This window comes from Anser cygnoides, chromosome 1, assembly GCF_040182565.1.
Source record: "Anser cygnoides isolate HZ-2024a breed goose chromosome 1, Taihu_goose_T2T_genome, whole genome shotgun sequence".
NCBI lineage: Eukaryota > Metazoa > Chordata > Aves > Anseriformes > Anatidae > Anser > Anser cygnoides.
Genome location: NC_089873.1, coordinates 193,015,721 through 193,030,124, shown reverse-complemented (window position 1 = coordinate 193,030,124; position 14,404 = coordinate 193,015,721). Strand labels below are relative to the sequence as shown.

The window sequence follows — 14,404 nt, the reverse complement described above, 5'->3', positions numbered from 1 at the left end:
TTCAGATTTTGATTTTTTCTTCTCTCCTTAAAATACACATTCAGCACCCTGTCTGTCTGTCCACAGAAGCCTCTAGCTTCAAGCTAAAGGAGGTTAATCCTAAAGAAAAGCAAATTTCACATTAGTTAGTGCGTATTAGATGTGCATATTTGCACAGCCTCCTCCTGTGTTTCTGTCCAGAACAGGGACATAATCCAAACAAAAAACTAAGTACAAAACTAAACTGAGCCAAATTTGATGCTTGAAGACTCAAAATAATGAACAGTCTTTACATCCAGAGAAAAGCTTAAAGATCTTATCACCTGTGAGACTTTTTCAAAATAAATAAGTAAATATGCTTCATAGAAATGAATTAAAGCCTTACAGAAGCAGGAAGATAATTTCCTTATTCTTACCCAGGTCTCCTGGATCAGAAAGCAGTTATGAGACCGTGCAGAACAATTTTAATTTGGCAAGCTCCTGCAGTCTGAGGTGAAAGAGAACACTGAAACACTTGTGATTTTTCATTCTGTCTTATCATCCTTAACTGAAACAAAAATAAAACATAGCTAGTTCTTTTTTACCTCAAATTCATGTAAATTTTGGGATTCTGCTTTTATTCCTCGCACTGCTGTTATTCCCGCTCTCAGGCAGATTAAACGAAGGGCAATCCTAGTACTTGTCCAAAGTCACTTAGCACACGGAAGTCAACAGTTTCACAGGATCTTTACGTGATGAAGGGAAGCCTTCCTTTAAATAAGTTAACATTTAATCTTTCCATAGAACAGACCTGTGAGTATTTGCTAGGCTGGCAATGTAACAAGCAGCTTTACACCAGCAAGAAATCGATTCCAGCTTTTGAACTCCAGTTCAGGAAATAAACACAGAACAAGACATTACCACTGCATCCCACAATCCCTGGCCTGCAGTTTCAGTTACAAGCTCAGCTCTCAGCTTTTGGCTGCCTCCTCTGCTGCTTCTAAGTAGTCAGATATTGCTGTCAGCCTCCACTGAAATTAATACCTGTTTCGCTTTAAACATTCCTAAAACACTTTTTTTTTTTTATTGTCTTGGGGGTTGGATGCAGAAAATAAAGCAGCATCACCTCTTTTTGCCTTTTTTTTGTTACAAGTTTGAGAACCTCAGTAGAAAATAGCCACACAAAAGAGAGAAGATAATCTAGTGCTCAACTGTCTTCACGCTTTCCTTTCTTAAATATGTCTAAATTATGAATTATTTAAAAAGTTCAAGCCTATCCTCTGCAGTAGGTAGTCCAGCAGGAATCTACCCTGCAACACAGCAAGTATTAGCTTTGTGTGTAATTATTTGGCTGAACTAAAGCTTTTTTTTTTAAATAAAAAGGTGAAACTTAAGGAGTAATATGTTAAACTGAAAAATATGCACACAGAAAATACCTCCACAAAAACTCCTATGTGCAATTTGCATCCTTTTCCAGACATTATTAAACAAAACCGAGCCAGAACAACCAACCAAACTTGCATGTTAGTCACACAGGATTTTCCAGAAGAGAAACCAAATTCTGTTGTTTTGGGCTCCTCTGCAATGCCCAGGAAAATCCCATGCCACAACCCCAGAGCTGTGAAAGCCCTCCGGTACCACCTATCCCAGCATTGTGGAAATAGGTTTTGCTTCTCTGCTCTTTTAATCCAGATTTGACAAATGCAAAGGCACTGACTGCTTGCCAAGAAGAATGGTACTATAACAAATTCTCTGCATGCGCGTTAACTAGAGACAATAGCTGAGGCATTTCATGCCAGTTTTGAGCCTACCACAGACAACTGCAAGCCAGCTTATAACTTGGTTTAGTTCACTTCAAACAAATCTGTTCCTCTCAACTTCCCATTTAATCTGAATTGTTTCTTCCTCTCTGCAGTATTAGCTTGCCTAATTCCAGATGAGTTATGACTTACATCTCTCTTTTTTTTTTTGTACCAAAGAAGCTAAAAAAGATGGAAAAAGTATCACTGCGTACTGCTTCACAAGAATTCCCCACTCTGGGGACAAACAGACATCAGGATGCACAACCCGAAGACCACAAACAAAAAAACTGGCATAGAAACCTCACTTGATCTCTCTGTTAATCATATGATTAAAATGGTTTCGTGGCTCAGATTTAAGGCAATGCTGCACCATATATAGCAGCAGAGAGAGCGTTACAGAAACTGCAGAGGCAAGGCATGCTGCTCTCGTGATCTAACGATCTTGTGAGCAGATCCTTTCTGACAATCCTGTACCCGTAAGACACTTTTAATAGCCAAAAGGGAACACGAACAAGGAACTGATGAGCCATGTGGTCTTTAGAAAGAAAGGAAAAGCAGGTGCTTGATATGCTGCAGAGGAGGAACTCGATTTTTAGCACAGATAAGAAGAGAGAGTCAAAAGTTACAAGAGGAGGCATTCCACCAAGGAAGAGGGGGGAAGGCCCATTTTTTTTTGCTTGGCACAGGACAGGAGGGGCTAAACATACCCTACAGAAAACAATTTATTGACAGCAGAAAGGAATGATGTTGGGGAACTGGCTAAAAGAGCAGATGTTTTTGTTATGGTTTCATTGCTCCTCTCACACCTGATTCATCTTGGTGGAGATGCAGCTGATGCAGGAAAGAGGCCTGTCTTTACTTGTCAAATGTTTCTATTAAACATCACACGCACACAATGGGGAGATGTTTAACAACTGAGCTGAGTTGAAAACTCCATAAAAAATGTTTCAGGAAAGGTGTTTGTAACACTGGGAATGAAAATACATCTTAAACCAGCAGGAATTCTTACCAGCTGCAAGAGGAGTGCTGAATGAAAAGAGCTGGACGAACACGGATGTATCGATTGGGTTAAACAGGAACCCAACAAACCCTCAGCATTTACAGGCACCAGTTTCGACAGGCAGCTGGGATGCCTCCTGTCCCTGCTCTCCGTCACGGGCAGTCTCAAGCTCCAGACGTGAAGGCAGGTACGTTGCCACCTGAGTGCTGCACCTGCGACAGGTGTATGAAGAGCTCAGCTCCGATACCCATCTTTGTAACGCTGTAAATCCTTTGATTACAGAAAGCACGTCTCCATTAAGTCATAAGAATACGAGCTGCTAGAGAACAACGTTTTAATTATTTAAATTTCACGCAGAACCTGAAGTTCACGGTACACAGAGTCAGCGACCTCAAATTAATTACTGTCTGCTGAAAGCACGCGCTTGATATTCTGGCGCTTTTATCTCAAAGCATCTTGTAGGAAGACTGGCACAGCAGTAAGTGACGAAGCGAAACCCCTAATTAAAAACAGAGGTGAGTTTTTAAATTTGCTAGGAGAACTCTAAGTGGACAGCAGCAAATTTCACCAGAATGGCCGGAAAGGTGGAGGAGAGAAGTTGGTGCTCCCTGTCAGGACGTGGCAGCTCTGAGCTCAGATCCTCATTTCGTGCCCAGCCTCTGGCCGCTCCCTGCACGCCTGGACCAAACCCAGGGGCACGGCTCGGTGACACAAGTGACAATGCAGGGCTGGGGCCAGGCACCGCACGGGGCAGGCAGCGAGGAGGGTGGAGCCCTTCCGCGGGCAGCACTTGGGAAAGCAGAGAGCAAAGACAATGTCCCAAGAAACCAGGCTGAGCTAGCGCCGCTGCTCGTGGAAGGGTTTTTTCATTAGAGGACTGCCCAGAGAGCAGATTTCATACCATATAAAGGGCACGTGCCCACCCAGCCCTATAAACTAATATGACCAATGCAGTGCAAAGCACCAAATAAGCAGCTTGATAATCTTGCTGCCCAAGCTAAGCATCCAGTTTTCCAACACATCTGTATCCAGCCTGAGCACCTCGGCAGGAATCCGACTTATTCCTAACAACAGAAGAGGTTCTCGTTTCAGACGACAATCCATGTGCCTGAGCCAAGACACCACAACAGAACCAAGCGTGTCCACAGCATTTTAATTTCCTTATTCTGAAATTCGCAAGAGAGGCATGTAAGCACAGTTAACTGTTACTAATGATCCGATGTGTTTAATTAGCTGTTCATTCTCCTGAAGAGGAACCCCCTGTTCCTCCGGGAATGGATTTGCACGCCTAACATGCCAACGCTGTAGTGTAGTGCTGATACTTTCGCTTTTCCTGTGGGCAGAAACCAGAAGTTACTGAGCTGCTGCTGCTTACACCACGTTGCCACTGCTTGCTAACTACTGCAGTCACATTTTAGGCAGAGATTTCTTCTTGGTTTCTTCCTGAGGAGGCAGATGGAATTACCTTCCCTCTGTGTGCTACGGACTCTTCAAATGGGAGCGTTACAACAGATCACCGAGGGCTTCTCATATTGACAGTGCTTTGGGGAAATCAGAGCCATCTCCCTTCTTAAAAGGGCCACTGCAGCCTTCAGAATAACCAGTTAAGTTTGTACCATTAGCACCAAGTTATGAATCCCAAATTACAGACTGCTTTGTTTGCCAAGATTTTAGACACATTAGACATTACACTGCATTAAAAAAAGCAAACTGCTCGGCAAGTAGATGCTATGAAAGTACACAAAGCTAATTACTGCCACAGCTTTCAAAAATCACAATTTTCCAGGCTTTGAGGAATTTAAGGCACAGAAACATTTAATAAAAGACCAGTAGGTTCCTAAAACAAGCCATTCTCCTTGTAACTAGTCCTGGCTCTTCTGGGCTGAGTTCTCAGAACATACAGTTTTAGCTACAGAAGTAAAATGCTACCCTTAACGAGATTTTTGTTTTTATATGTAAAACCAGCCAATAACCTTAGTTACAATCTGCAGAAAACTCAGCCAAAGTTAACATCTTTCTCAGTGCAGACCGCACTACCGAATTCTGCCAGTGCTTCAGTAAAAGGGTTGTCTGTATGAAACAGGCTGGTTTTACCCACTAACTTTTACTACAAACGTCAAAACAGCGACTTCTGACCGTGGTCTGGCCAGTCTGTTACAGCTGCTCACCCATAAAAAGGTTTTGAGGATGGAGGGAGAGGTAATGAGACGCAAGGCAGCCCAAAGTGAAAACGAGCCCCAAGAGAAGAGCTCTGCTCACGCTGAGCTTCTGAGGGGATGTGGCAACCAGAAACAATCGGTTCAATTCACTAACAACATAATAACGCCATTGTTTGCAAAAGCGAGGTTAAAAGCAAAACATGTTTTGATAACAAGAAAGAACAGAAGAAGTGGTTTTAGACTAATGAAAAGCTATTTTACAACCGCCCATGCGTATTTCTAGGTGTGTTTTCTAAGTTTCCCTGCAAGTTACATGCAGAAAGAAAAGAGAATCGAGTAAGAAAGCGTTCATTCATGTTTTTCTCCTTTAACGCGTTTAAAGAAAACCTGAATGAGATGTGGCCACAAGCCTTTTGCACTTCCTTCAGTTATGTGTTCACAGTTCTTCCCACTCTGCTGACATTCCCTCGCTTCTACCCATTTGGTGAGAAAAGGGCATTTTCACCCTTCCGTTAGCTTAATAGCTAGCTTACCAGCTGGATCGCAACTACACAGCAACAGGGCTCTAAAACGGCCAGCCTTCACCCAGATACTGCTGCAACGCTTCGGAGAAATACAATGTTTCTAGGGCAGGAAAACAACAGAATAGCTCATACTGAGAGCCTCCTTTCATCTCACCCATACCATTCCTCCTTGCTGTTCCCAGGCCGTACGTCAGTAACATAATTAACAGTTGTAGAAGAGGCATAACCAATTAAATGCACACTGGTGGTGAATTACAGAGTAAGCCTGAGTCCTTCAGACACCAATCACAGGACACTGAGCAGTAGGGGAATGTCCTAGTGGAGGAGCGTGGGGCAAGCAGTGCTGGGAAGCAAAACTGAAAGGAAAAGAGAGAGATGGGATAGAAGAAGCAACCCTGATTTACTACACCATCTTCTACTTTGATTATTAAGAATATTTTCTGATACTACATTACACTTGCCTTCCTACTACACCTACTAACTGAATACATATGTTTAACTTTTAATTCATGAGCAGGGACTCAAAGGAGGAAAACAAACAGGATGGAAGAAATAGTTGGAGGGAACAAAGGCCTTCTTTCTTCCTGTTTCCTTGTAAGCTTCACATCTTAATAATTACCCAACCTTTACGAATAACCTTGGAGAAAAAAAAAAAAAAAAACCACTGGTGTCTGTGTGGTTACAATTTCTGTATTACTCAGTCTTTACACATTTTTTTCTATTTTGTTTCCTCTTTTCTAAAACTTTCCTTCTTCCGTCTGTCTTTCCTTTACCCAGGCACACATCAGCTGCATATTGTGCCCTTTGCTAAAGACAGCCACAGAAGTGCAACAAGACATAAAGCCCTGCTTCTGCGCCTGCTGTATAGGCACATCTGCAGAGACCAATGTCACTTCATTCATTAGCAGTGCATTAATTGCATCCTAGCTCTTCTTCACAGTACACACTGCAGTAGTTTTCAAGCCAAAATAAAACATATGGAGCACGGGGAGAAAGTAAACATACCTGCCAAAAGAAACAGAAAATCCTGTGTTTTGCTATAAAACCTCTCTGTGCTTGTTTGAACTCAAATGCAGCGTAATAGCAAAGCCAAAAAAGGGGAAGGAAAGAGCTGGGGGGGGGGGGGGGGGGGGGGGCAAGGGAGAGACTCAACCACAAACAAGCTCAGAAAAAATCCCTTTCCTCTTCCTTGAGGAGTTGACCTTTCATCAAAAGTATAAAGAAAATTCAACAGAAGGTTAAAAATAATAAAAAATCAATCAGAAAAAAAAAAACTCAGAAAAACAAATCTTGGTCACCAAGCACCATTTTGACATTTAACAACTGCTGTCAGTGACAGCAATAAAAATCAATAGGTAATTTTCTTACTAAATGACCACTTTCTCTTAATAGCCTGCATCTGCAGACATTAAAAATAAAGCTGATTTGTGAGCAAGAAGTGCCAGACGTCTAGAAACCAGATTTATGGATGTGAAAGTTCTCACATAAACAGGAACCAGCCCTTTCAATAATTTTCACACAAACGAAACCGTGCTGAATTTGGCAGGACTTTCTGCAGCCCTCTATGCCTGCGAAGGTCTTCCGTAACATCAGGGTCAAAGACATTTTTCTGAAGAAAATGATTCACCAGCAACCAGCCCTGACCCACTCTGTGATCAAGAAACAGAGCGGGGACTTGGGGGATCGAGGTCCTTTCCCTGATTCAGCCAGAGATCACCAACGAGACCCTGCGCAAGCCACTTTGTCTCTTGAATTTCTGTTCTTTATTTATGAGAAGAAACACATACCCCTGCCTTTTGCTGGAACAGTCAGACTTCAAACACAACTGTAAAATGTAAGTGTATAACCCACATAGCCCCCCCCCTCAGGACTACTGTAACAACCACCCATGCCCTCCAAACCACAGTATTATCCAAAAGTTATCCAAAAACTAAGTACTGCGGACCAAAAAAACCCCACCCAACACCTTGCTTATTTCTAAAGGCCAGATATCTTTACAAGTTTAGGGCTACCAAAGCAACTATTTTACATGAACAGCGATAAGTGTAAGGACCCAAAGCCACTAGCACACCTATGCACACAGTTTAAAACAGTCCTGGTTCAACAAGTCTGGTTGCGTATCCCTGTATTTTTGCATTTCTCCTGCACAGGTAAATATCCTCCTGAACCAGACTTTAAGTTCCTCCTAAAGCCAGAAAGGGGTAAATATCATCCTGACTGACACCGACTACAAATAAGCTTTACATAACGCAGAACCCTACCACCACAAGCCTTGACGCAGCCCGACAAGCCCCTAAGCCCCAAATCCTGCTTAGGGAGGATGTTTCCAGCCTCTTTACACCTCAATGACAGCGGGGTCCGGGACTGTTCATTAGAAGGGGTGAAAGGAGTACAACGAGACGTGTTCAAGTAGTTATGTGGTACATGAGGAAGTTCCGGATCGGCTTCAAATAATCGAAATAGGAACGAGAAGGGGAAACTTCTCCCGGGCGGCAGGAGTTGTGAGGGGCATGGACCCCCCCACGGCCCCGGTAGGGATCCTAAGGGGGGCTGCCAGAGCCCGGGGATGGGGTCTTTGCCCCTCATCGTCCACCTGAGGCTCCTGTCCCCAAATGCCGTGCCCCGTCCCCCCGCCGGGCCTCCGCCGCCATGAGGCGCCTGAGGGCGGGTAGAGCCCCGCCGAGCCCCCTCCCGCCCTCCGCCACAGAGGCAACAGGTAAACCCGGCTCCGCTGCGCCCCCCCCACCCCCGGGGCTGGGGGCTTCCCCTCCGGGAGGGAAAATAACCCCCCTCCGGGGCGAAAGGAACCCCTCCGGGACTGCCCCCTCTCCGAAGCGCCTGGGAGAGGCCCCGTGAGGGCGGCGGGAGGCGAGGGGTCCCCGCGGGCGGCCGGCATCCCCTCGCCCTCCCTGCCCTCCCTCCCCGCACTCACACACACACAGCTCCACCACGTAGGCGTAGTAGGACCAGGCCACGACCAGGGCGATGAAGGCCACGGGCACCCAGGCCAGCACCTTCTGGCAGCACTTGAGGACGTGGGACGGCGCCATTTTCCTCGCCGAGCCCCCGCAGGAGGAGGCATCGGCGGCGGCGGCGGCGCTGCACGGGCGGCGGCGGCGGCTGCAGCAACGGCCGCCGCTGCGGAGCCGGCCCCGGGCGGCGCGGGCAGGCCCTGGGCGGGCCGCAGTGGGCGGGCGATGGGCGGCCCCGGAGCTCCGCCGCCTCCCGCACCGGGCTGCGAGCCCCCCAAAAGCTGCCTACATCCCCCCCCCTCCTGCCCCGAGGTGTGCCCCCTTTAAACAGTTAATAAAGAACTTGCGGGGAAAAGGGGTCGCAGAGGCGCTCGGGGCACTCGGCTGCGGGACCCGGAGGTGTTGAGTGGGGATGGTGGGTTTGGTTGTAGGGCTTCGTAGGCTGGAGGAGTCGCTGAAGGAGGTTTCATGCCTCACAGCAGCCCGACAGCGTCTCGTAAAAGTGGGCTCATTAAATGTCAGGCTTGCAGAACAGCAGTCTGAACCGTAACCGATGTGCGATGTTTCATGGACACTGCAGTCATGCATCAGCAAGTCTGCTGCTTGGTGGCATGTTCCTCTGGCTGAAACCCCAACCTCAAATCTCATTGCAGCTCTTTTGTGCTTTTTGCAGGCTGGTGGCAGCCCCATCCCTGCGTGTGGGTCTGTCCCTGCAGTCATGCAAAAGGACGGATCCAGACCGTGACACCCAGTGCTGCACCAGACCTTGTGCTGACACAGTCAGCGTGCTCGTGGGGCTCTAATGGCTTGCTGAGTACAGCAAAGTACGGTGTTTCTTTATAAAGAACTTACCAGACTATTTGCCAAACTTCAGTTAATGCCTCTAAAATGTGGGCCCTACCATGACCTTCCAGAAATTCATTTCTTCAGCTGCATTGCTTTGCAGGAATCAACTTTCTTTAGTGCCAACTGTCTTTAATGTTGACATTTTTAATGTGTAAAATTTTTAGCTTCACTGCAGCCTCACTATTGGTAGAATCCTGAGACTGAAAGGAATCGGCATGTGACATGGCAAAATCCCCATTTATCTCCAAAATAAGAGGGTGCTCTTCCGCGTGGTTTCGGATGATAAAACTGCTGAACGCAACCTGCGGCCGGCAGCTGGGCGTTTTGGAGAAATGTCCCAACGTGACATTGCACAGCCACGTTATGAATCACAGAGTCACAGAATGGTTGAGGTTGGCAGGGACCTCTGGAGATCATCCAGTCCAACCCCCTGCCGAGCAGGATCACCCAGAGCACGCAGCGCAGGATGGCATCCAGGCGGGGTTTGGATATCTCCGGAGAAGGAGACCCCACAGCCTCTCTGGGCAGCCTGTCCCAGTGCTCTGTCACCTCACGGTACAGAAGCGCCCCCTCGTATTAAGCCAGAACCCCCTGTGCTTCAGCCTGTGCCCTTGCCCCTCGCCCTGCCGCTGGGCTGTCGCACGACATCGCCGTCCCGCGGGGCACCGGCACCACCTGGTGGCGGCCGCGGGCACCGGCGGGCCCCGGGCCCCTGGACATCACCAGGGCTGACCTAAACCGACCGAAGGGATACCGGGTGCGGTTCTGGGCTCCCCCCTACAGGAGGGACGTAGAACTTCTAGAGAGGGTCCAGCGTAGAGCCACGAAGATGATGAAGGGATTGGAGCATCTGTCCTGTGAGGGAAGAGTAAGCGAGCCTGGCCTGTTTAGAGAATAGGAGACTGAGGGGGGATCTTATCAACCTCTACAAATACCTGAGGGGACAATGCAAAGAAGATGGGGCCAAACTCTCCTCAGTGGTGGCCAGTGATAGGACAAGGGGTAATGGCTATAAATTGAACCACAGGAGGTTTCATCACCGTGTGAGGAAGAACTTCTTTATGGTTTGGGTGACAGAGCACTGGGACAGGTTGCCCAGAGAGGCTGTGGTCTCCTTCTCCGGAGATATTCAAACCCCGCCTGGATGCCATCCTGCGCAACGTGCTCTAGGTGATCCTGCTCAGCAGGGGGTTGGACCGAATGATCTTCAGAGGTCCCTTCCAACCTTGGCCATTCTGTGATTCTGTATTTCTGTCTGCATTACAACCAAATAGGGGCACAGTTATATCAGCCTACATATGGTGCAGGTTAGTTTGGGCCACTGAGCATGTCCCAACAAATACTAGTATTAATCCTGTAATATATGAGGTGAAATCGGGAACTGCAATGTCAGAATGAATTTTTCTAGAATATGTTCACAGTCTGCCTCTTCTATACTGACTGCCTGGCATCCTGACTGCCTGGTGTACATTGTGGAAACAGTATAGAAAGCATGGGCACATCTGACATTTAAAGGTCCTAAATTTGTTTGATACTGAAATGCTCACAGCTATCCTAAGGAAAATGGGAGGAATTTTGATTCCCATACAAAGTAATTCAATAACAAATTTTGGGTGGTTATCTGTTGCAGTGACAATGATAACCAGTCGGGATAGCCAAGAGAGGCAGATGGCAAAAGTGACTGCCAATCTAATGGAAAATACCTCTCAGGCATTAAATTGAGCAGCATCTCTGGCTGTTTATTGTACCAAACATGACTGCTGGCAACTGGAACTGTGGTTAGATGCTTTTTTTTTTTTTTTGGGAAGAGTTAATTCCTTTCTCATGGGCAATGCAGCAGAGATCCTATGTTATGAGGGTCAACAGGTGAGTGGTACTAATTTTCAGCTTGGCAACGGGATGGTTCTTTGACAATGGGATGGTGGCTTGTGGATTTATTAAAGGAGGAGTATGGACAGTGGGATATAAAACCTTGCATTAGCTTACTGAATGTCTCAGGTGAATGGCTGTGGGAACCTGATTTACAAGGGGAACGGGTACATATAGTAAGACCTTAAGTTTAATCAATCACAGTTAGAAATGAACAATTTCACAGCATGAGCTTTCTGCTAAGCCATGTGGTCCACAGTATTGCCACATCGGTGGGAACAAGGCAGACTGGGAGCCCCAGTCTTCAACAGAGGGAGATCACAGTAGGAGCGTGGATGCCTCCACGCTGTAGGCATGCTGACCTGTAGACCCAAACTCAGGACACCAAAGGGAAGCCTCTTGGACAATCCTGCTGGACTCCTTCAGATCCCTGCCCAGAAGACTTGCTGTGGGAAGGTGGAGTGAGGCGGAGTGGGCTTGAACCCTGGTATCACCATGATGTAGTGGAGAGGGAAGAGGGATAGGACTGTAATGCAGTAGTGGTTGGGTGTAATCTGTAAGATTTAAGAATGATAATTAGTTTTATTGTTGCGTGTGTTTTTAACTATTTAATTGCTCTATCAGTTTCTTAGTAGTGTATCATTCAATGAATAAACACTGTACTCTCAAGCCTGCGGTCTAAAGGGAGGGAAGGTGGACCTGTGAGGTAAAGCTACAAATACCTTTTACTAAGCTTGCCACGCCTGTGGCTGGATGTTACTGTCCACTGACACTCCTCTCATGCCCACTCCCACAACTTTCATAATATTGTGACCCTTGATAAGCAGAAGTGAACACGAATCACAAAAACCTGTCCCACAATAAGCATACTTCCTAACAGGGAGACTAAGAAGCACAGCTGCTAATACAAGCAGGCTTCACAAGCAAAAAATTCACCATGCTGGGAACGACATGAGGTGATCCAACATGACCTTCTCTAAAGCACTCTTCCCCGCTTGTGGTAACTCTGCATTCACCCATTACCCATGGGTGTCACTTGTGTGCTTAAGGAACATCTTTCAGTGTGTTTCAGTACAGAGCTGCAAAAACATCCTGCATGTGATTTTGAAGAAGTCTGACACCGGCAAAGCTGGAAGCTGTGACATGGTCTTACCAGAAGTGCTCCTGTGCCTGGATGCTGTATCTGTTCTGCGTCAGACCAATGCTTTAGCTGTGATGGAAAGCCAGTGACAGCTGTATAAACCTAGGAGAGGAAAGATTTTTGACCAGCTATTGTCCAATAACCTTTCTGCGCAGTGCTTTTCCATCCTGAGAGGAAGTGAAGTAGAACTGAATCAAACAAGGTTGTGAGGCAGCAGTGAGGGACTGCTTGTCCCAGATGGCCTGCCCCCACCCAAGGAATTGCATTGCACAAGGAACCCCGTGGCACAGCTGACAGGAAGTAACATCTTCCACTTCTCAGAGCCATCCGGGATGCATCTACAAGGACTTCCTAGGCAGAAACCAATTCCTTGAATAGATGCCAAGCAGGGTGGAAGCAAGCTCTGCTAGAAATCACTGCACGCCTCTTTGGCCTCAAACCACAGCACTGCAGCTAGTGCAAAGTCAGCTGTCACACGCATGGTGAGGGACAAGCGATGACACTTGGGAGCAGGTTCTGGGAATCTGAGCAGCAACTGAGAATGCTCACCTCACTCATCTCTTCCAGAGGTTTGTTGATCTGTTTGTACAGCTTGGCAGGACCAGGTGGCAAAATTTACTGCACTGTAAATTACTGTATCATCCCTTACAATTTTTTTTTAAATACAACTAGCAACATTTGCTATCCTTTTGAAAGGTGCCTTACAGCAGAACACTGCAAACACTCCTTTTTTTTTCAGACTTTCTCACTGTGCTATCTAGCACTCATCATCTACAATAGCTTCATCTCCATTTTGCTTCTGTATTTTTTCCTCTCAGAGTAGCTCATCTCAAATTCCAGGAACAAGCCATCCCCAGGCAGAAGCATCCCAGCAGCCTCTTAGGTGGAGGCCGATGCAAAGTAATCATGTGGCTCATTGGTAATCTTATTTATTTGCCCCTGGTAATAACAGACAAATCCATTTTTTGTAGGCTTCATGTTTCTGATATATGCATAAAACCAAATGAGATGGTGTAAATACTTGCTCTTCATGTTCCAGTACCGCTCGTGTAATCTTGTATACATTAACTGTGAGTGATTAGTTGCCCTTGTTTGAACTGGATCTTGTTTTGCTCAAATAGCATTTGAAACATTTAATTTCAGCTGCATTGATTTATTCCTTGCTTTCCTAGCATCTTTTTGTTCAGCCATATTCATGTCTCCTAAATTATAATTCTTTGGAGTAGCATTTAAAGAGTTTTTCTTCTTTTACCTTTAGGACCTATCATTTAAATTGTCTCATTTTCTTTTGAAACCACCTTTCCTAAAGACCAGTGGCAGAGCATTTTGGTATCATTCCTTTTCAGCAGTGAATATAATAATTTATCCTGTGACTCAGCTCCTGTTGCTCTAGGAATTACCTCGTGTGCATTATTTAAGAGAGACACAGAAAGTTTTTAATAATGTTTCTTCTTCCAGTGGTGTAAATTTCAAAGTAGATAAGGTGCCACATAATTAAAAAAATAAATATGTATTCTGAAAAAAAGAGAAATAAAACCCACCATAATGACAAGTCTTCTTCTTCTTCTTCTTCTTCTTCTTTTTTTTTTGGGAGGGGGGATGATTTAGAGCTACTAGTTATTCCATTTGATGATATTAAAACTGACAAATTTTTGCTAATGTGGTGGATGTGAGGCATAGAGTACAACAGTCCTGCATTCCTTTCTTTCTCCAGGAAATTGCTTGTAAGATGGTTTTTATTTCATACTCTACTTCCTTAAGGTCCCAATTCATAAAAGATTTAAAACAGCTCCTTTCTAAGAGTTTTCACCCTTCACATAAAATACCACTTTGATGTATAAAAAAAGTGTCCAAATGCAAATACGCTTACTCAGAGTCCATTAAAATTCATGACTAAAGCAGGCATTCCTAAAGTACAAGTTTATTCTAGCGAAGCTCATCTTCTGTGCTCCCTTTGTAGCTCATGGAGAAAGAGAAGTCCTCCAGAGGGTGGTTTGGAGCAGCTCGCTGGTGTCTGAAATCCCACACATTTCTCTACGTTGACTACAGGATATCCCTCCTCCCAAATTTTCAAATCTTTGTTTTTGAAACGAGGCCAAGACAAATCCTACATTTTGCAAGGTGCAGAGGACG

At 45.8% G+C, this 14,404-nt stretch overlaps 1 protein-coding gene across 3 annotated transcripts in view; it reads right to left on the bottom strand.

Annotated features, from left to right (window-relative positions):
- Positions 1 to 8,612, bottom strand: part of ZDHHC20 (zinc finger DHHC-type palmitoyltransferase 20) — a 51,622-nt gene extending 43,010 nt beyond the window's left edge. For 2 of the 3 annotated variants that reach the window (XM_066989770.1, XM_066989771.1), the window contains exon 1: positions 8,376 to 8,612. In XM_066989770.1, the coding sequence (XP_066845871.1) occupies positions 8,376 to 8,493 (118 nt within the window). In that variant the 5' untranslated portion in view covers positions 8,494 to 8,612. The remainder of the gene's footprint in view (positions 1 to 8,375) is intronic. The other variant, XM_066989769.1, reaches the window with a different exon arrangement.
- Positions 8,613 to 14,404: the final 5,792 nt, after the last annotated feature.